The 23179-nt window shown below is 41.6% G+C and overlaps 1 protein-coding gene across 4 annotated transcripts in view; it reads right to left on the minus strand.

Annotated features, from left to right (window-relative positions):
• Positions 1-23179, minus strand: part of GIGYF2 (GRB10 interacting GYF protein 2) — a 148926-nt gene that overhangs the window by 52038 nt on the left and 73709 nt on the right. For 3 of the 4 annotated variants that reach the window (XR_013347177.1, XM_077827170.1, XM_077827173.1), the window contains 5 exons: positions 10248-10427; positions 1153-1370; positions 896-1058; positions 608-808; positions 101-291 (listed from right to left, as the gene is read on the minus strand). Coding sequence is in view for 3 of the 4 variants with exons in the window: in XM_077827170.1 (XP_077683296.1) it covers positions 101-291; positions 608-808; positions 896-1058; positions 1153-1370; positions 10248-10427 (953 nt within the window). In the remaining variant the exon portion in view is untranslated. The remainder of the gene's footprint in view (positions 1-100; positions 292-607; positions 809-895; positions 1059-1152; positions 1371-10247; positions 10428-23179) is intronic. The other variant, XM_077827171.1, reaches the window with a different exon arrangement.

Below are 23179 nucleotides of genomic sequence, written 5' to 3' on the forward strand. Positions count from 1 at the left end.
TTAATAGTTCCATCAGAAACAGTTCATTCGTTCAGTGTTCTTCTGTTTTCTGATATTCTGTAAACAGAGGAGGAATTTAAAAAAATTAGAGAAATTCTACCTGCTCTAAGTGTTTGAGACCCTCTTCATCATCTGGATCAGCAGAAATGTTGCCCATGCCTGGAGCAGCTGAGACTGATGTTTGAACTGGCTTCAGAGCAGGATTCGTATTGGAAAGAGGAGGAGAAAGATGAACAGGAGAAACTGTAGCTGGAGAGATCTGTGGCAAAGGTTGAACAGCAGAAGTCAGATCTAGAGAAAGAATTAAAAGTGGGCCATGAAATTCCTCTGACACGTACAACATACATACAGATCATAGAAAAATGGTTCTTACAAAGTTAAACATTTGAGAAAGATAACACACAGTAACCTGTAAGCACTAGAATAAAGATCTCCCAGCCAATTTAATAAAAATTGGCAGCACTTTCCACAAACCTTGTGAGAGCAGCTGATTAACTCTGCAAGTTTTCTGCCCCAAATACCCACCTTTGTCATCTCTCTGAAGATATAATCTAACCAGTACTCCCTCCCAGGGATACCAAACATCATATGTATCTCAGTCTATTACCTTCTCCTCTACTGGGCACTTTGGATGGTGGAGTGTTTGCCGTTTGATTCTCTTTATCTTCCATTTTTTCTGTTCGTTCCGGGATACACTCTTCCTTCCTCTCAAATACACTGGCCTGTAGTGGTTCTTGTGGCTGGAGTTTTGGTGGAGTACCTGACCGGGTAGATGGTGAAGATGCTCTGACTGCTTCTTCTGCTGCCTCTGTAACATTTGAAGGTTTAGGTTTAATTTAGGAGGTTGAAATCTAAGAATGCGGTGTATTATGGATACCCAAGAAATCATTCTTACCTGCTGTTATTGTATCTTTTTTATCCCCCTCCCTCTTGGTTGTCTTTTGAAGCTCTTTGGCTTCTTCACCATGACCCCCTTCAGAGTCAGAATGTTCCTCAACTTCTTCCACAGGTCGGAAATCCATTTCCTGTTCCTCAGGGATTGGCTCCTTCTGAACCTTCTATAAATACAATAAACACAAATAACTTTACAGACTACTTGCCACAACAGGAAATCTATTCACATCACATACAGAATACAAGGAAGGTTCTCACCTTTAACGAGAGAAAAGCCCCAGATGAGTCAAATGTTCCCATTTCTTCTTCTGCGTCTTCCAAGCACCATTCAGGGAGACTGTCCCTGTCATCTTCCATACTGCTACTACCACACCGCACTCGTCGGTAACCCCGCTCATCATCCCGGTCTCGGAAATCAAATTCAAACCTTCGCCGTCGCTCCATAGGTTCGCGCCAGCCTGCAGAACGAGGACCGTCTAAAGGAGGGGGAAAGTAACTTTACAAGACAGTCTCACAGGACAAAAACTTATTTGGAAGGGTGATGGGGTAGGGAAAAAAAAAAAGAGGACAAATAGTGACAAAAATTCAGAATGCCACTATAGGGTATAATCTAGCTGGGCATTTTAAAGAAAAATAGCTGGAGTTCTTAGACTATTTCCTTCTATAAAGCCCCACATCTGAAGTCACTGTTAAAAAAACAGCCTAAAAAGGAGTTACATGTCATGAAACGTAGCCAAAGCACCAAAATGAGACCTACAAAATTAGGCATGATTTGATTCAGTAGGATAACCAAACTAGCCATCAGTGACTGATAATATATATATATATATATATATTATATATATATTTTTAAACACAAAACAAAGAACTTTCAGCAACACAGTAACAGTTACTTCTTGGAATGAAGAATGCTTCCTTTGCTTTCTATGCTTCCCCCCACCATTGAGGTATCAATTTTAAAAACTGCCCAATTAAGTGCTAATACTATTAAGCAAAATTTATTTTTCTTTATTTTCCATTTACAAATCCAGGAAATTTAATGTAAACAATAGTCAGTGAAAATTAAGGTGGAGCTGTTAAAATTACATTTTAACAAGGAAATACAGAAGGATAAGGCTCCAATATTGGCTCAGCCATATTGTATATATATATTTTTTCCTATTTTTTTGTTAGATATATAGCTTAATATGCTCTGTTTATATCTTGAAAACATATATTAGATGGATTGTGCAATATAGCAAATTAATATTCTGACACAACCGTTACAGTATTCTGATGCAAATGTCTGTTCTATTTTATTTCTGTATTCTGATTTAAAGTAAAATAGTTTTTAAAGAACTTAGAGCCTGTTCCCCCAGAAGCTTTCATTCTGGATTAAAATCTCTAGAAATGCTTAAGCAAAGATGTAGATGCAATAAGAATGGATTAATGGGGTAAATATATTTCAGAGAACTCCAGTAACAGATATTTTTCTCTATGATAAATACATCTCTTCGGCAGATCCTTTCTGACGGAGAGTAGCAAGTCCTAACACTCTTGATGAGGCCTAAAACATACAGGTAACTGGAAAGGAACCGTAAAAATATTTTTCTAAATGGTAAACTAAGAAAAGGTAGAGACTACAAGAAGCGGCATGTTTTGTGTTGAATTCTTATATTATTTGTGAACATTTTTACAGAATTTAAAGCAAAACATTCCAACAACCTGATAAGACTAAGGAAATATTCAAAACTTGAAAGTCCCTCTAAAATGATGAGGAATGAAAACCTGAGTGAAACAAATGAATGACAAATGTACACTGAACTAAAACTATGTCTTAACCATAAGAAGGATATTCCATTCAGTGAAGAACCAACAATGCTAGATATGACAGCAAAACAGAAGCACAAGGAAAAAAGAGGTTTCAGAGTAGCAGCCGTGTTAGTCTGTATTCGCAAAAGGAAAGAAGTACTTGTGGCACCATGGAGACTAACAAATTTATTTGAGCATAAGCTTTCGTGAGCTACAGCTCACTTCATCGGATTCATGCAGTAGAAAATACTACTCAAAACTGTTCTTCAAGATGTGTTATATATGCCGACTACTCTGTAGGTGTGTGCGTGCAAAACTTGTGCATCAGTGCAGGAGAGTTTTCTCTCTAGCAGTACCTGTAGACTCCAACCCAAGCATCTACACTGCAATTTTTAGCCCTGCAGCCCAAGCCCGAGTCAACTGACCCAGGCTTTGAGACTTGGCACTGCGGGGTTTTTATTGCAGTATAGACGTACCCTGTGTGGCCAGCATGTAGAGGCTTACAGACTTTTAAGACTGCTCTAGAATCCTATTGCATATAAAGCCTCATCCATCTTGGATGAAAATAAGGCACAGCCCTTGAAAAGGAGTCAATCAATCCTGAGCTGTACTTCTGCAGGAATCCAAAACTGAAACCACAAGTAATGGCACATAGTTATTGCTGTCACGGTGTTAGAATCATAGAATATTAGGATTGGAAGAGACCTCAGGAGGTCATCTAGTCCAATCCCCTGCTCAAAGCAGGGCCAACACCAACTAAATCATCCCAGCCAAGACTTTGTCAAGCCAGTCTTTAAAAACCTCTAAGGATAGAGATTCCACCACCTCCCTAAGTAACCCATTCTAATGCTTCACTATCCTCCTAGTGAAACAGTGTTTCCTAATATCCAACCTAGACCTCCCCCACTGCAACCTGAGACAGTTGCTTCTTGTTCTGTCATCTGCCACCTCGGAGAACAGCCTAGCTCTGTCCTCTTTGGAACCACCCTTCAGGTAATTGAAGGCTGCTATCAAATCCCCCCTTCACTCTTCTCTTCTGCAGACTAAATAACCCGTTACCTCAGCCTCTCCTCATACGTCATGTGCCCCAGCCCCCAATCATTTTCGTTGCCCTCCGCTGGACTCTTTCCAATTTGTCCACATCCCTTCTGTACAGAGGGGACCAAAACTGGACACAATACTCCCGGTGTGGCCTCACCAGTGCCTAATAGAGGGGAATGATCACTTCCCTTGATCTGCTGGCAATGCTCCTACTAATATAACCCAATATGCCGTTGGTTGTCTTGGCAACGAGGGCACACTGCTGACTCATATCCAGCTTCTCGTCCACTGTAATCCTCAGGTCCTTTTCTGCACAACTGCTGCTCAGCCAGTCGGTCCCCAGCCTGTAGCGGTGCATGGGATTCTTCCTTCCTAAGTGCAGGACTCTGCACTTGTCCTTGTTGGAACCTTATGAGATTTCTTTTGGCCCATTCCTCCAATATGTCTAGGTCACTCTGGACCCTATCCCTACCCTCCAGCGTATCTATCTCACCCCCCATCTTAGTGTCATCTGTGAACTTGCTGAGGGTGCAATTAATCCCATCATCCAGATCATTGATAAAGATATTGAACAAAACCAGCCCCAGGACCGTAGCTCTGGCTGTTGAATCTACTGCACCGCAGGAAGCATGCAGAGCTGATTGAAAGGCCTGATGACCTTCTGCGACAAGAGACTGGAACTGGTTCCCTAGAGGTTTCTGGCAATTTACTCGCAAAGTGACATTGCCTTCCCATTAGAATGGTCATTCTGTGCCAATACAGCCTGGTGATTGACAATGTCCAGCTGTAATCTCACCATTGAATACATCTCTCCCCCAACAAAGTCTAGTTTCTGGGCACCCCCTTCTTTGGGGGTAGAACTTTGGCCCAGCCTTGACAGTCTCTTTTTTACTGCTGTTACTACTAGTGAACCTACCACAGGTTATGAATCAACCTGCTCAAACCCTTGGGATAGAACTTGATATTTGCATTCAGTAAGTTTAGCTATTGGTGGAATTGATAAAAGGGTTTGCCCAGGGTCTTGATGGGCTACAGAATGACCTCACTGACAGAAGGAGCTACCTTTCCTGCCTTAGCTGGGTGCAGAATGTCAATGAGCTTGTGAGAATTCTACCAAGAGAAGCCGTTATTCTTCTGAGGTGCTCTTTGTAGACTTTGAAGCCATCAAGTACAGAAGAAGACACCGCCAGTACCTAAACCTCATCTGGTGATAGGGATGATGTATTCAAAGGAGACAAGGAAGAAATCTTCTGAAGTTGGTCTTCCACTGCCAAGGTCGCTCATTGCTCTTAAGCTGATCGAGCTAGTTCTGCTAATCCGTGTAAGCAGGTTGATCAGTATCAACAAAAGACCTCTTGCAACTGTACAGAGAAGCCTCTCTTCTACGTGATCTGCTTCTATAAGGGAGCAGAGATGTTCAACTTGATGCCAGGGGCATCCCCCAAGGCATCAAATATGGACAATGAGGAAACGGATATGGTGCTGGAACCCAGCTGTCTCTCCATCATGGTTTCCAATCTCTGGCTCTACTCTTCTCATAGAGCTGTCTGAGAGTGCAAGAATGGGATCTGGAGGAAGCCCATGACTGTCTGAAGTATGACACTTAGAGCTCTCTTCGGATTCTGTTCAACAATAAGAATAGTTGGAAAGCCATGGCAGTGCATTACTGGGAGGAGTCCTTAGAGACTGGGACTGGAAATCTAGAGATAGACACAGAGGCTGACTATCAAGACAGAGTATGGTCCCAGCTTCAGTATCTCCAGGAGAGGGAGAGAGAACTGCGCACTGATCCAATTGTGGCAAGGGTGACATGAAAGTCTTTGATGATAAAGAACTTTATTTCAAATATTCTGGGCGCCACATTTCAGGAAAGATGTGGACAAATTGGAGAAAGTCCAGAGAAGAGCAAAAAGAATTACTAAAGGTCTAGAAAACATGACCTATGAGGGAAGATTGAAAAAATTGGGTTTGTTTAGTCTGGAAAAGAGAAGACAGAGGGCACATGATAACAGTTTTTGAGTACATAAAAGGTTGTTACAAGGAGGAGGAAGAAAAACTGTTGTTCTTAACCTCTGAGGATAGGGCAAGAAGCAAGGGGCATAGGACAATGAGGATAGGACAATGCAGCAAGGGAGGTTTAGGTTGGACATCAGGAAAAAGTTCCTAACTGTCAGGGTGGTTAAGCACTGGAATAAATTGCCTCGGGAGGTTATGCAATCTCCATCACTGGAGATTTTTAAGAGCGTGTTAGACAAACACCTTTCAGGGATAGCCTAGATAATACTTAGTCCTGCCATGAGTGCAGGAGACTGGACTAGATGACCTCTCGAGGTCCCTTCCAGTCCTATGATTCTGGATTCATGGGACTTAAAAACTTCAGAATCAATGAAGCAGATTCCAGCAAGGATCTTAAAAGATAAGTCTGTGGGTATAAAAAGACTGCTTTAACAGCAGTAACTTTGGCCTGTCTTCTTGATCCCAATATGCCTGCCTGAAGTCTCAAAAGCTGAGCAGACCTTAGGCAACTGCCTCTCACTGGGTTAACCACCAATAAAAAAGTATTTCAAATAGTACAAAAAATAAACTCATAAGATTAGGAAACATGATTTAGATTTTAAATACCCACTATTTATTAACAAAAGGAAAAAAAAGAAATTGGGACAGCTGCAGGCTGCTTATCCTGTGCAAGAGCAAGCCATACATAAATTCATGTGCAGTGTGGCCTGACACTTTTCTAAACCCATAAAAGGGTGTCAGGTACATACATGCTAGTATGTGGGTATACGCAGAGACCATTCTGAAAGGAAAAGGCTGAGCTAAATAAATGGAAGCAGGCAAGTTGTTGGAAGGGCTTCATTGATTATTTTTAGTAGCACATATGGTTGGTAATGTCTAAAGACTCTGAAATGGGCAAGTGGAACCAGGTTACACTATTGTTGATTTAAACAGATTGCTCAGTGCAAAAACAGGAAGGTATTAAAACTGTTTTCAGGGGCCTGTGACCTACTACTGATTAAGAGAAAAATTCAAACAAAACCATAGCCATCCGAGCTGAAACGTCAGTGTGGTATACCTGTTAATTCATCCACTTCTATGTCAGGAGTCTGGCAATTTCATCTCAAATGCTAGAGGATCTTTCAAAGTATGAAGCATTCTAAGAATCACAGATTTTATACCTATCTAGTATTTATAACTAGATTAACCTATAATTATTTGGCCAGCAATCTACAATACAGATCAAAGTTCAAACAGGCAATAAGATTTCTTGTAAGTGAACGACAGGGAACTTCCAGAAGGTTTCTATGGAGTTTGTGTACTACGGAACTAATTGACATACACAAACTTCTGAACTTCTAACTTCATAAGGTCCGTATCTTCTTCTTTATATGAGTAACCAATTGATACGAGATTAAAGTACACCTATATTGCAAGCCTATCCTGGGTAATATCCGATTAATATCACATCCGATTGTCCTCAGGTGCTGTTTTAGCAGTTGTAATTAAAACTGAACTGTGCAACAAAGCAACAGTATGTCTGAGGAAAGAACAGGATGAATCAATCTCCATGACAAACAAACTTTCTCCTCCACCCACATAACAGAAAACATCTGATAATACGTTAGTCTAACCTCAGGCTTATTACTAACTACTAAAAACAAACAGATAGTTTGAAGGGAAGAGGTAATGGAGGGAAGAGAAGAGTGTGTAGTAATTGCAAGAATAGCTCCTTACCCTACAGTAACCGTCATTTTTTGAGATGTTGTAAACAATGTGGATGCCACTGGAGTGCGTGTGTGTTTCATGTGCACAAGACTGGATTTTTTTTAAAAATAGCAGCATACACTGGGGTCACACAGTTCATGTGCCTCCTCAAGCTCTTGTGTGAGGGCATTAAAGGGCGAAGCAGTTGCGATCCTCCCAGTTGAAAGCCCATGGTAGCTAAAGACACCCAACAGGAGAGATGGAGGGTGGGCTGTGGGATCCAGTGCTGACAACTGGATACATCTAGTATGTGTAATTTTTCTCCCAGTGCCAAATATAGTTTTGGGAAGTCAATACATAAGTTGGATTGATTTAGGAGAAATTCTGGAACTCCTTAACGGACATATCTCGGAGGAGGTCTCAGCATTACCTTGTCCCTGTGGAATGTTGTACAGGGAGGGTCACCCACGAGCATGTGATGCTCACTCACTGTTTTGACCAAATTGATAGCCACTAGGAAGACTGTTTGCAGAGTGTGGTGCGTGCAGGGAGCAAAAATACACTGAGGTCCCAGACAGGAGTGGGTTCTTTGGATATGTATGAAGTAGCTCTTTCAGCAACTTCACTACAAGGAGGTGAGAGAAGACCCCCCATGTGACTTAACAGGCAGGTGACAAGCTGAAATTGCTGCAAGGTGGACTTTGTTAGAACTGAGCGAGAGACCTGCCTCCTTGAGATGTGTTAGGTACTCAATGATCTTAAGTATAAAGGCCTGGGCTGGGTATAGACCATTTTGGACTGCCCATATCAAGAACCTTTTTGACTTGAAAGAATTTGTCCTTCTGATAGATGTTTTCTTGTTTTGAAATAGGACTTTTTGAAACTACAGGGAGCAGTCTGCCCTTGGTACTTAGACAGTGAACAGCCACAAAGTCAGGTGCAGTGATTTCAGGTCTCGATGGAGTATATGGCTGTGATTCTGTGGCCTGGGAGCTGGATGAACAACTACAGTAGCTTTGTGAGCCAGATCTGCCTTTGTACAGAACCACCAGAATGACTGCGGCTTTGTCTCTTGATTTTGGAAGTCACCCTGGGAATCAAGGGAATCAGTGGGAAGGCCTACAGCAAGCCCCTGTTCTACTGCAGAAGGAAGGTATTGAGTAGTGATTCTGGATTCAGGCCTCCCCAAAGCAAAAGTTCTGGCATTTTGGGTTGTCTGCAGTGACAAAAAAAAAGTCTATTGGCAATAGGGCCAGTATGGTACGGTGGCATACTGAATGGGTCATGTCCTGGTTAACCAGTTGCCATTCATGCCTGTGTAAGGTCAGTGCCCTGTGGTGAGGTTTTCCTGGGCCAGATCTGAAGTAACTTGTGAATGGTAGCAGGGAAGCCTCTCTGTTCAAAGCCAGAGAAAACGCACAGACTGGAGATGCTAACAAGGAACGGCATTCCTCAAATGGCAGTACTGAGGGATGAGGTCTCCGCTCTGATTTCAGTGCCCAGTGCTATGTTCTTGCTGATGTTGTCTCTGAAGGGGATCCCTCAGATTTCATGTGGGGGTATCTTGGTTCTGAATCTTGTGTCAGTGCCAATGCTTTTGCAAACACCGATGTCGGCAATGTCTGTCCTTTCGGCAGTGCTCTTTGGTGAAGGACTTGTTCTTATCCTTAGAGAAGTGGTGTTTCTTCTTGCCTCTCTATTTTTGAAGCCATGTCTGGTCTCAGCTTAACTTTCTCTTTCAGTTTTACCCATAAATTCGGGTGCTGGCATCAGCTTTGGTGCCAAGTTATTGCCGGAGTCAGTTGCATCGATGGGACTGGTGTCATAAGGAGGTTTTCTTTCCTACATTCTTCTCCCTACCTTGAGTGTAACGTCTGCTTCAATGGGCACTGAGGATGACCCCTCCTGCGTACCTTAGAGTTGGAAGTCTCCTTCGCATCCGAGGTAACACACATTGATTGCTCCAGCAAGTGACATTTGAGACATACTTCCCTTGACTTATAAGTCCTCAACATGAATGATTTACACATCACATACTTATGTATGCAACTCTTCCCGCAAACAGGAAAGGCATTGATTATGCCTGTCAATGAACGGATCAGTCCCTCACAGGTTAGAGAGAGCTTAAATCCTGAAGGCTTGGAGTCTGCTGCGGTGGTTGTAGCAAAGCGCCTTGCTCTGCTGTACAGTGGAATATACAGAAAGTCTCGCTTTTTCCTTCTCCCCACCCTGCTCTTTATTTTCCTAGGACATTAAAATCAATAGAAAAATAAGGAAGTGAAGAAGGAATCATCACAAAACACAACTAATGTGGAATTAAGTTTGAAGCTCAAGGAAGCTTAGCAGGTCTAACACATGCCCAGTTCCATCTCGTTGCCTCAGGCAGGGTCAAGGCTGATCCAACCTTTATGACCTCACATGGGAGCAAAAGGAGGCATAGGCTGTATGCTCAACCCCAGACAATGCTATTCAAAAGATTCTGATCTCGCGTGTATGAGGTGCACATAGACCTACAGTAGGATCCACAATGACACATACTCAAAGAATAAATCTGGTTTCCTTCTTAAATGAAGCTCAGTGGCTGGAGGACACAAGCACGCGTGTGTAATTTTTTTTTAAATACACACTTTGGAGCTTGTCATCATGTGGCTGTATGTTTAGAAGTTCATAGCACAAACTTAAATTTTGTTTAGTGAACAAAATAGCATGAACCTCTCTTCCTACTTTTTCCATAAGCCTTTTGCCTTCCAGTCCCTGTTCACTCACTGCCCTTTTCCTTCAACTACTTTGCTCCACTCCCTTCTCAGATCTCCTCTCACCTGGACTATGAGGACGCCACCTCTCACAATCCCTCCGTGACCCAGCCAGTCGCCAGCCTCCATCATCATCTTCCCCATTTTGCTCCTCCCTGAAGATGCGCCAGTTCTCGCTCTCAGAGCGAATAAACTCGTGTTTCCTCCCTGTTGTTGTTGTCCCACCTTCCTCAAAATTTGGTCTCACTGCAAAGAAAACAAGCATATAAATGAATATGCAGTCCAATCTGAGGACACCAGAAACACATATGGCTTGTAACTTATATTTGGAGCCATCACAGGAAACAAACATCTAGTCCCAAGAATCTCCAGCAGCATTTGAGAAGTGAAGCTTGGATAGATCAATGGGAGCAATGCATTTAGAGGCCAAGAGGAATGGCAATTCATGGGGAAAGTAAGGAGCGATGAAGAAACAAATGAGGGAAAGGGATGAGGAAGAAACTGGGAGGGAGGCAAGGATGAGACGCAGAGGTTAAGCGAGGGATATGGAAAATAAGGGCAAAAATGAAAATACAGCGAAAAGTGTGTGGAGGGAGAGGAGAGATTGTATTAACAATGAAAAGACATTACATGCCAGAGAAAAAACTGGAATGAAGATAAGAAAAGCAAGAGAAGGAAAGCACTGTAAACTTATTTTTAATAAAATAGAAATTAAAATAATTGTTAGTTGCACAATATGTATATAAAATCTTTTTAGGGGGGCCCTATAAAACCAACTTTTATCAGAATCATTTATCTATAACCTTTTTGGCGCAAACATACGGTGTTGGTGAATTTAAGAGAGTCATTATAGAATTATGGACTGAACAAAAAATACTGCTTTAACTGCATTACCCTATCTGGCTCTTGGATGAACGCGATCTGAAAATGAGACTGACAGCTGTGGGTGAGGCAATGAGGAAAGGAGTAACTGTATTCAAGTTTAAGAAACTGGCAAAGAAGGTGTAAAATGTTGGTAGATCTGGGACCAATTATCCTTAATCTGCACTCGGTAAACATTTAAAATGCACAGGAAAATAAGAACACAGATACTTAGTGAATACCAATATTTCCGAAAATATAGTTGGTGTAAAGTTTTACACAAAGGTATCCACATGGGCATTTGATGCAGGATTACCCCAATATGTATGTAGTAGTTCAAACAGACAGACAGACACCCAGCTTTCAGGTACAGCGCTGGGCCATTTCAATTCAAGACTGAGTATCTATGTGCTTCTACTAATTTACAGTCGAGAGCACAACACTCCTCCAACCAGTTTTAGGATGTCTAATCTAAGCACTGTTCTGCCTCATGTATTTCTTGTATTCTGTTTTGTCCTGTTATAACTTCAGAATCCTTATGAGCCATATCGATGTGACACACTACTTTCCTATTATTGTTAGCACATGCTAGCCTGGATGTGTTTTGATATCTATAAAAAGGTATCAGTTTTAGTGGTGTGGAAAGGTAGGTTGATTTTTCCAAGTATATCCAAGGTCCTTGTATGAAATAATCATGTCAAATATTTTAGGAGAGACAATATTTGGTGAAGTTTGTATTTCATTTTGTTATTTTTCCTTACCCTAATGAACCTAGAAACGTGACCCCAACTGATGTTTCTGAAGAAAGAAAAGGTGTTTAGGTCACCTCCTACAAGATATCCTAAGATGATACTCTAAGAACAATATCACTCAGGAATATGTATAGGTGTTTACAGATTCCTCAGCCTGGCTAACAAGATCATGAATACCTGGATGCAATGATAGGGCACAGGTCAGGATTCTGTACCGATCGTGATGATTTTCATAGCTAAACCATCTTGCCGTCACCACCTGTGTGTGGGTCTGTGTCTATGGACTCCTGGTGATCACTTCACCTATCCCCGTTGCCACTCGCCCAATGGCACAGGACTTTTATGGGTAGGGGTGGGGAAAAAAGTTCTTCCTGTAAAAAAGCCTGCGCGTGAGTAATTTAATGTGGGGGGAGCTGATGCACACCAGCATTCACAAAAATCTTAGAGGAAGAGGCACATGTGTCCAGTTGCAAGGAGGTCCAAGACCACCGGGGGTTTCTCCTCCACTGCAGCCTTCATCCACCTTCACAGCTGTTGAGAGGTGATACTCTTTCATCTGCCTGGTCTACCATTGAGGTCTTATACTGGGTTGTGCTGCATTTTGTGTAGTACCTCGCCTTCAACCTTACCACCATGGGTGACCCTACCAGGAGAACAGGACTCCAGATGGCATTGCTCTTAGGATCTTATGCAAGCTTCTCCATCATGTCAAGGTGGCAGCTCAGACATGTGCTCCTGGACTGGGATAAGGGGGAATTTTCAGCAGCAGCTTTCAAGACTGAGCAGGCCTTTTTAGGAACCCCTCTGCTCACCCCATACGGGGAATGGGCTAGAAAAGGTGCCCCAATATAGGCTATCCCATCATACCTGACTGGATAACCATGCCCAGAGGGATCACTCCCATTGCAGTTGAAAAACAAAAATGTTTCTTGTAACTTGGAATGTCCATACCCGACTAGACTAATCAAAAAGTGAAAGACCCAAACGTAGAACAGCAATTGCTGCCCAAGAATTCTCAGGGTACAACATCGACATCGCTGCTCTCAGCGAAACATGATGTACAGATGAAGGCCGCTTGAGGGAAGAGGGAAGCGGTTACCCTTTCTTCTGGAAATGAAAACCAGCAAGCGACAGGCAAATACATGGTGGTGGCTTTGCAATCAAAAACCTTCTAGTCAACCACCTGACTGAGCTCCCTGTCAGCATCAATAAGCGCCTTATGACCCTCCGCATCCAACTGGTCAATAAGTCATTTGTCACAATCATCAATGCATATTGCACCAACTCTTGACACTGAAGAACAGAAGGAATCAGTCTACACTGACCTTGATAAAATTTTGTCATCCATTCCAAAAACAGGTGAGATAATCCTCTTAGGGGACTTTAATGCAAGAGTTGGTAGAGATTCAAATGTATGGAGTAGCACCACTGGGAAGGAAGGAGTGGGCAAGACCAATGCCAATGGCATCCTTCTACTTAGCAAATGTGCAGAGCACAACTATATGATCACAAACACAATCTTCAGACAAAGCAACAAGTACAAAACAACTGGACAACACCCCCGCTCACAACAGTGGCACCTCTTAGACTATGTCATTGTAAGAACATAGGATCTAAGAGATGTCCAAATCACCAGTGTCATGAGAGGAGTCGATGATTGCTGGACTGACCACCACCTGGTAAGGTCAGTCATGTCCATCAAGATTGCACTGAAACATAGAAAGCAATCCAAATCACACAGGCAGCAATACAGCATCCAAACACTTCAATCCTCAGTGCACCAAGAGAACTTCCAAACACTCCTCAGTGAAAAACTGTCCATATACACACCCAGAAATGACAACATAAGTGTCGAAGATGACTGGGAAGCCCTAAAACAGACCATCCATGAGGTTTGCAAGGAATCCATTCACCTTGCTACCTGCTGCCATCAGGACTGGTTTGACGACAAAACCACAGACTTCAGCCCTTTCTCAGAAGAGAAAAGCTTTTCTGCAACTGGCAAAACCAAACACTATCCAGTCAGAAGCAGAGTTCCTTCCATCAGCTCATAGCTGAAGTTCAAAGGAGGATCCAAAAAATCAAAAACAAATGGTGGGAGGACAAAGCAAAAGAAATCCAAACATTCGCTGACAGACATGATATGCGGAACTATTTTTTGAGAGACAAAGACCCTGTATAGACCAAACTCATGTGGACTCACACCTCTGAGATCCGAAGATGATAGTACCCTTCTTAAGGATAACAAAGCTATCAAAGAGCACAGGAAGGAACACTACCAAAAGCTTCTAAATCAAGAATCAAATGTGACTGACGACACCATCAACTCCATCCTCAGCATCCAAACAGGGAAACTCTCGCCAACCCACCAACACCTGAGGAGATCTGCAAAGCAATTAAACAAATGAAGACCAAAGCACCAGGTCCTGATAGTATACCAGCTGAAGTAGGAGGAGAAACACCATCTAACAAGCTTCACTTGCTGCTCTTCAAAATGTGGTGCACCGAAAAAATTCATGCCGACTTACATAATGCTAACATTATCGTCATTTTTAAAAAGGGTGACAGGTATGACTGTGGCAACTACCAACGCATTGCCCTCCTGTCCAGCACTGGGAAGATTCTTGCTAGAATCTTACTCAGTCGCCTGCTCCTCTTGCAGAGGAAATACTTCCAGAGTCCCAGTACGGCTTCAGACACGTATAAGGCACAATCAACATGATTTTCGCAGCTAGGCAGATCCAGGAAAAACGTCACCACCACCACCACCAGGATTTGTATATGGCCTTTATCCATCTGATCAAAGCCTTCTACTGTGTCAACCGTTAGGCTTTGTCGAAAATCATGTCAAAGTTTAGCTGCCCAAGCAAATTTATCACCATTATAAGACTCCTCCCCATGACCAGATGGCTGCCTCTATCCTGTGCAGTGGATCTCCTCTGAGCCCTTTGTCATCCGAACTGACATAAAACACCGTTGTGTACTGGCACCCTCCCTTTTCTCCATTTTCTTAGCAGCTATGAAAACACTAACCCAAGACACTCTACTACAGGGCATTGGCATCCAATATCGGATTGACAGCAACCTCTTCAACCTTTCTAGTCTCCATGCCAGAACTAAAGTAATATCGGCAACAATAACGAAACTCCAGTACACAGATGATTGTGCTGTAGTTGCACATTCAAAGGAGGATCTTCAAAAGCTCTTAATTACTTCTCTGAAGCTTACAGAAGCCTAGGGCTAACTCTTAATACAGTATCAGCAAAACAAAAGTTCTCCACCGGACAGTCCCCAGTAATCAGACCCAGCAACAAAAATCTAGATCAGCAAAGAAGAACTGGAAAATGCAGAATACTTTGCCTATCTTGGCAGCCATCTCTCACAGAGGGCAGACAGACATCGAGATTCAGCACAGAATTTGCTGTGCCAACCTTGTCTTTGGCAGACTGTCTCACCAGGTGTTCAACAATCACATCATCAGAACACATGCTAGCCTTTAGTTTATAAAGCGGTGGTAATCTCAATTCTCCTCTACAGCTGAGAGATTTGGGTGACCTACAGAAAACATCTGAAAAACCTGGAATGCCAACACCAGCACTTTCTTTGGAAGATCCTCAACATAAAGTGGAAGGATCATCGCAGTAACATCAGTGTCCTCACAGAGGCCAACATCTTCAGTGTTGAGGCCCTGATTATCCAGCTGATAGGCACTGTGAGTGCATGTCTGATGTACGCTTACCAAAACAACTGCTGTATGCCCAACTCACCAAAAGAGAAAGGAAACGAGGAGGCCAAAAGAAATGTTTTAAAGACACGCTCAAGATAAACATCAAGAGATGGGGCATTGACACTGGGAGACAGCAGCCCAGGATAGAGTTAACTGGTGAAGACTTGTCAGAGGGAACGTCCACTTTTGAGGAAAATAGCCTTGCCCTGGTCACAGAAAAAAAGCCAGAAAAGGAAAGACAATGGTCATGCAGCAATCGCAGCCCAACCCGGTCTTCCAACACCACCTGCAATATCTGCAAAGGACCTGTGGCTCAAGAATATGACTTTTCAGTCACCAAAGGACCCACGAAAAATAAAACCTGTGAAAGAGATCATCCTTGACCATGATAGGTAAACCACAAGGAATTACTGATAACAGGGCCTAGTTGGCAAGTGCAGAGCCTATACAATTTTTATAGCTTATCAACAGACTTCCTAGTTAGTGTGTCTTTTGACACAAAAAATTCTTCTCTAGTTACTTTCTGAAACCATTCTTTTAAAAATATAAGATGACAGCGGAGGAAGGAGCAAAATTTTGGTAAGGCTTTAACTCACAAAGAATTAATCTTTGACTCTTAACTGGCATGCCAACTCTGCAATCAGTGACAGAGGAACATCTTCAGTTTGTGGTTTCAGTGAAGAGTTAAAGCCCTTCTTAGGTTATCCAAGTCCCCTCTACAAGGGATATTATATTTAGTCCACAAGGGCAGGTTCACACAAAACCTTATGACAGAGATTCAGGGTATTTTGTTTTTTAAGGGGATTTAATGACATTTTCTAGTTCACCTGCTTACAACAGTTCCATAAAAAGAGGCTGCCTCATATTCAGTAAGATTAAATTAGCTGGTCAAAACAATTTCATGGTGAGATCACGACATTCCTCCCAAACACAGCAAAGTTTACTATAATAATTCAGAAAGGATGCAGTTTCTTCCATATGATGATTACTGTATTCAGCATTGGAGTCTAATGTTTTGAGGACTGCTCTTAATTGCACCATTTCAAATTGGTACTAATGGGCTATATGCTCTATTATATTCATAACAGATTTTGAAAATATTTGCATATGTGCATCCATATTTATCATTCTAGTGGTTCTAGCCCCTCTCTTGATTAAAACTGTCGTCAAGGAAATGACAGTTTTCCTGCCCATTGCTTTAAGAAAAGTAATGGTTCTGTTTTCAAATACTGACACAGCACTACTCTTGTTAAGTTCTCCATTATTAATTTACGAGAAATCCAATTTCTATTTCTAACATTGCTTGAAATGCACAACACCTAAGAGTTGACAAGGCATGATCTGGTGCATGTTTTAGGCCTGCTTGCAAGGACAGGATGACACTAGAATGACCTTGGAGAAAGGAGGTGATGATTTTACAGTCTTGAATTTCTAGTGCAGTACCTGTGTTTTAGGGATGAGGAAAGTGTGTTCAGGAGTAAATGTTATGTATACTGGAGAAAAGCATAATCTTTAGAATTCTGCTATTGGTATCTTTCCAAGCATATATAAAAGCAGATCTAGATGGTGACATTATGTGACTGCTTTGGTGCCACGCTCCTCAATTAAACAGTAAAGGGAACACACCACGACCTTGCTTAAGTCTCCATGTACCAGGACAACACAAACAAGCCAGTCAATAGGCAGTAACAGACTACAAGGACTAAGGACTCTGATAACTACTAAGGATTTGGCAAAAAATGACCTTAAACCCTATCTAGCTCTACTAAGAGACACTGCTCCATTTTGAAAGTCCAATCAACCAAAGATCAGGAAAAAGCCTCAGAAAAGTGACAACAGTGAAGTTACTAAAATGTGGAGTAACGTGGATCCAACACAAAAATGTACATACAATTTATATAAAGTTCAAATTTTCCACAGTACTAGTAAACTGAATTTACATACAGTTCCCAGAACCCCATCTTACTGGGTTGAAATTACTTAGTATAGCAGTCAGGTTTTGACCATGGCTTTTCTAAGATGAAAAGAATAAAATGTAATCTATGGTCTTGCCTTGCACTAATTGACTGGACTTCCTGAGGAGAAGGAGCAGTAAAAGGGCACCTGTGTTCATGTCTGACACAAAGCCAGCAATGGTGTTTATGGAAAACTTCAGAGAGAGCAAATAGGCATCCAGCCAATAAAGTCTACAGCTGTGCAATTTGGAATAGCGAAGTGACTAACCTCAAAGAACAAGATTGGAATTCTGGAATCCAGCAGTTTGATAACTTGTTTATGTAGAGGATTTTCTATTAGAACAGCAAATAACTTCAACTCCTTTTCACAGTGTCATGAGTTTTCCACAAGATGTATAGTCTATATTCTTTTCAAAGTGGAACAGGATCATTAACAGAAATATTATTGGTAGCGGTGAACTGGGGGGATGGGAGTGGGTGGTGACGATACCTATCCAGTACTATGATTCTCTCTCCCTTCCCCAGCTCTTTCGTTTCCTCACCAAGGGAAGTTAATAAATACTATGATAATACTTTGCACTTGTTATAGCTTTCAGAGGACCTCAAAAAACTTTACAGAGATCAGTAATTTGTAGGCATGTTTTATAGCTAGAGAAAACTGGACAGCACTTAGCACAGCGTAACACTACTAGACTACAAACATATAAACATCATAATTAAGGCTGCGAGTCTGTCATGGAGGTCACGGATTCCATGACTTTCTGAGACCTCCGTGACTTCTGCAGTGGCTGGATCCAGGGCTGCCTAAGCAGTTCAAGCAGCCGCTGCTGAGGCAGTCTCAGGCCACCACTTGCCACCACCCGGCCCCCTCTCCTCAGCACCTGCAGCAGTCCCAGCACACGCACCGCTGGCCACCCCCTCTTCCCCAGCACCATGACCATACACCCCCAAAAGCACCCAAGATTTAGTCAGGGGTATATAGTACAAGTCATAGACAGGTCATGGGCCATGAATTTTTGTTTACTGCACATGACCTGTCCATGACTTTTACCAAAAATACCCATGATTAAAAAGTAGCCTAAATAATAATGTAACTCGTCTAATGTCATACAGTAAATCAGTGACCGAATCAGACACAAAATTCAGTTCTCCAGATTCCAATTCTAAACACTAAGTAATACTGCCTCTCCAGATTCCCAGTCTTAGCTCCTCCTCTTACCACCTCCTGTCTCCTTCTAAGCCCTACCAGTCAAGCATCCTCAGGTGCAGTTTCTAACTAATTTTCCTGGCAAGATTCCTGGATTTCGTTCAAAGTCGTCTGTTTTTCACTAAATTCATGAACATTTGCTGGCACTGAAGTTAATGTATCAGAATATAAAAATAAGAAAGAGGAATGCAGCAGGTCTAATTCCTACGTATGTCCCAGTAAAACTGTTCATCTTAAGCATGGGCTAGTATCCCAAACCACTCAAGGAGGGTCTGTTCAGAAACATGTGACCAGAACCATAAGCTTTCTACATTACAAAATATGTCTTCTTATAAAAAAAAATAAAAATAAACTCACCCCCAACACAAAAACCCAGTTTGTCACAGTGGAAGTGCAATCCTGCTACAATATGTAAGGAAAGTGAAGGACAAATCACAGTCCTACACACTGGCATGAGTGGAGGATGCCCCCTTGTGCTAAATTACTTTCCCTTGTCCTGGAGGTCATAACATGTCTATCAGAGTTTATGGTGCTGTGCCTGAACATGTATTAAAATGTTCTGCACTAATGAAACAAAGAATTAATGTTCTGTATTTTTTGTTTTTTAAAAAAGGAAAAACCATGAGGGGGAGATTTCATTTCCTAAGTAGGAAAGTCTACATTAATAATTTTCCCAGCAGGCCTTCAGTAGTTTTACTGAAAACAATCACAGCCTTTGTTTCTCAGATCCTCTTATGCTTGACGCTCGCTCAAAGTCCTCACATCAGCAGCTAACTAAGAAAAAAAAATGTAAAACACTGAACTTCATCACAAAGATATCCTCACAGCTCATTTTAGTGGTGCTGGAAGCTGGACACCACAGGCATATTTTCAGCTAAAATTGTTTTAATTAGCCAGCTGTTCTACTCAACACTAAATTTGAGGGACACCAGAATGTAAATGCATGAGTGGTGCATTTTATTGTCCAGAATCAGTTTCACCACATTTTCAAACCACAGAAACGTCCTCTAATCTACATAGTTTCATCACAGGTTTAAAGAAAATCCCATGAGTAATTCAATACTTTTACAAAGGAGCACTATGGAGATGGAACAGGAAGGGCAGGATCTACATCTTCTGACTAGTATTAGACTACAAATCATCTACAGTCTCCAGTGACTGACTAGGCTGCACCAATATCCACTGTTAGGCGGAGCCCACACCGTTTGCTAACAAGACTCAGGTGTAAGAGACCCAATGAAAGTAAGGAAGCACAGGAAGAGTACATTAGATACAAGGATTCCCATCTCCACCCAAATATATTCTGCTTGACTTTAGTTAGGAAAAAATGTTAGAGAACATTTCCTATTTTAAAGCAGCTATAGGAGGAAAAAGTTCTGAGGAATTTTGTCCCTTTGAACTTCCAAGTAAAACCTTAAGTAAGATTATGCAAACCTAAAGACCAATCCTGATTAGTGGGAGGGGGGAATGCAGCCCTTCTCCAAATAAGTTCTTGAGGATTTCTCCTCGGCTGCTAGGGTTTGTGTTGGATAAAGAAAGCCCTCCTAACAAACCAGCATTCTTTTCCACCTGATCAGAGCTAATTGGCCCCCCTGCAGACAAAATGACCAATCACATCAGCTTCAGATGAAAACCAACCCCCCCTGCATTATAAACAGAGGAATGAGACATGTAAACCCATTTTAAAGAAGAGATCCCTACAAACTAAATTGTGGAAAGTTTCTTGCCTGTACTGGGACAAGAACATAAGATTACCACAGTCTACTTTTTGGACCCAAAACCTCTCCCCCTTTCCCCTGCACACTGATAAAAGCTACAAAGACATTGGTAAGTACACGATAAAATTACCTTTTTGACAAAGTTATTTACAATAGCATAATTTTAACTTTTAAAACATAATGCAAATTATTTTCATTGTGTAAAGAAAGCTGAGAGAGCTTTTGCTTTTGAAGCTCCCTACTGGAATATCACCTTAAACAAAATATTTCTGTAATTCTTCTCAAATATGAACCCTTTTTCTAACTGATAATGCCCACAGTGGCATAAGAGAGAAGCCAAACTTTCCATCATTAAGAACCCTGGCAGAAAAGGGCATTGGAAGGAAACTTCACAATGCTCAGCAGATGCATACAACTGAAGCTAAGGTAATCAACTATTGCTGAGGATGGGAAAAGACCAGGGAGTCAAACCGGTATTTATTCTGATTTGGTTCAGATTTGAGTTCAGTTGCATTCAGTGTGTTTGGGTTCGGTTCTGGATCAAGCAACTAAAAGTAAATAAATAGTGGTTTGGTTACTGGTCTGAACTGGTTCAAACCAAACTTCAATCCAAAAGAATGGAAGTAAATTTAAAAAGTTGAAATTTATTGAAACTATCTTCATTTTTGACCATTTATTTACTTTTTAACTGTACATGAGTTTTCCTAGTTCTTGTGTTGTCAGAAAACAATTTTCGAAATGAACAATTTATTTGAGCAAACTAAAATACCATCTTCCAAACTAGACCTCTGTGGTAAAGGAATAAATTTGAGTTTGAGGCAACGGCTCTGCTTCAAGTGGGGCAACTGGCGGGAGGAGCTGCCCTGGGGTTGGGGATGGCTGGGAGATCGTCTGTCTGTGGCAGAGATAGGTTGGGGAGCCATTATCTTTCCTCGATGCTGAAGAGTTATCTTTAACTTCTGGGACCAGGAGCATTCCACTTCTCTTACCAGGATGAAATCTCAAAGTATGTCTACACAGCAGTAAAAGATCTGTGGCACCAAGTCTCAGAGTCCAGGTCTGGCTCATGGGGCTAAAAATAGCAGTATAGAGATTCAGGCTCAGGCCAGAGTGGGAGCTCTGAAACCCAGGGAAGTGGGAGGGTCTCAGAACCTAGGCTTGCTGTGGGTTTGTGTGTTTTTTATTTATGTTTTTGGGGGGTTTTTTTGCTGTGGAGATGTACCCAGAGATGGTACATCTATCTCTGGGCCCCCTGCTCTCTCATGTGCTGTGCAGGTAGCTCCTAAACTTCTCTCTTTCACTACTCTTCTGGGCTAGCCTTCTTCTAGTCTTTTCTCATTATATTGGGGAACGCCTTTCTGGTTGCAATCACATGTCTAATTGTTATTTTGTTGTTTTATAATGAAAATAAGATCGCAGTAGTTTTTTTGTGTTTTTTTTTTTTTTTTTTTAAATGTTGAGCTTAAGAAATGCTGGACCTTTATTTTCACCAGTAACCCACATTTTTTTTCCAGCTCAGTTTTGATTCAGGTTAAGTACATAGGACAAAACCATGGTTCAGGTTAAGTTCTGGTTCAAATAAAAATAGTGGTTCGACCTGATTCTCTAGTTACGGTCTTTTCCAGAAAACCAAACTCCTCTCACCCTTCTACCTTCCCACTGCATTCATCAGAGCCCAGTAAACATCTAGCTTTAAATGATGATCTTATGACTAAGGTCAGTTTCAAAGATCTGTCAATGGCCAATTGAGTGTGCCTATGAAATAAGTGTCACACTATGAACTAGCATGATTGTGTTTTGTTCATTTGAAGGCAACTATTTAGGAGCATCATGCATTTACCACCAGGCATGAATTGCACTGGTCTGGAACATGACTGGTTATCTCATATAGGTCACTGGGATAGTTTGCTGCACACAGGACTGGGGAAGCATTTGAGAAAATGTGAAGTTACAAAGATGGATAGCTAATAGAGGTAAACATGGGCCCATTTTATCCTGATATTAAATATCAAATGTTCAGAGTTTGTGGACCAGCTCCTTGCTCCCCACCTAACTCTCCTGATCTCCCCCAGTGCCCAATAATAAACCTTTATTTAGGACTTTGCATCCAGATCTCTCTAAGAGATTTCACAAATATTTCCCTTATGGGATGAAGTTTAAACAGTTTCTTGGTAAGGCTTTTCTAACAACTTGAAGGAGACCAGATAGTATAGGGCACTCAAATGTCACTTCATAATCAATGGTTGAAATAATGGTCTAACAGCTTTAAGCAGTACAGTAGCATATCAATATTGAGCTAGTCAAAATCTCAATCAATAAGGCTTGCTTTTGGTTTACATTGTAATGTAAACACAACTCCCCTCCCCCCACCCACCCCCACTGTCAATTTTACCTCAAAGTCTTTCAGCAGTTTAAAATTTAATTAAAAATTCAGTGTATGTATTACACTTTCTTTACCTCAGGAGAATATCTTGCTACTTCTCCCTTTTTACCTCCAACAACTGCCTCAGAATCACAGAATATACAGGCCTTGGCATCTGCCCTGGAATTTATGCCTTGCCACAGAACTGTGCTGCAGAAATTAAGTTATTTTAGCTCTGTCAGGTGCAAATTAAATCTTGAAAATGTGAATCAACTGTAAAAACTTACACCTTGCCTTCCTAATTCTGCAAGAAACTTCACATGACAGAGCTATTATTCTAACTGCCGCCATTCACCTTTTATGATGAGATTACTGGTTCTGTGGATGAAGGGAAAGCAGTGGATGTATTGTTTCTT

This window comes from Eretmochelys imbricata, chromosome 9 (genome assembly GCF_965152235.1).
Source record: "Eretmochelys imbricata isolate rEreImb1 chromosome 9, rEreImb1.hap1, whole genome shotgun sequence".
In the NCBI taxonomy this organism is placed as follows: Eukaryota; Metazoa; Chordata; order Testudines; family Cheloniidae; genus Eretmochelys; species Eretmochelys imbricata.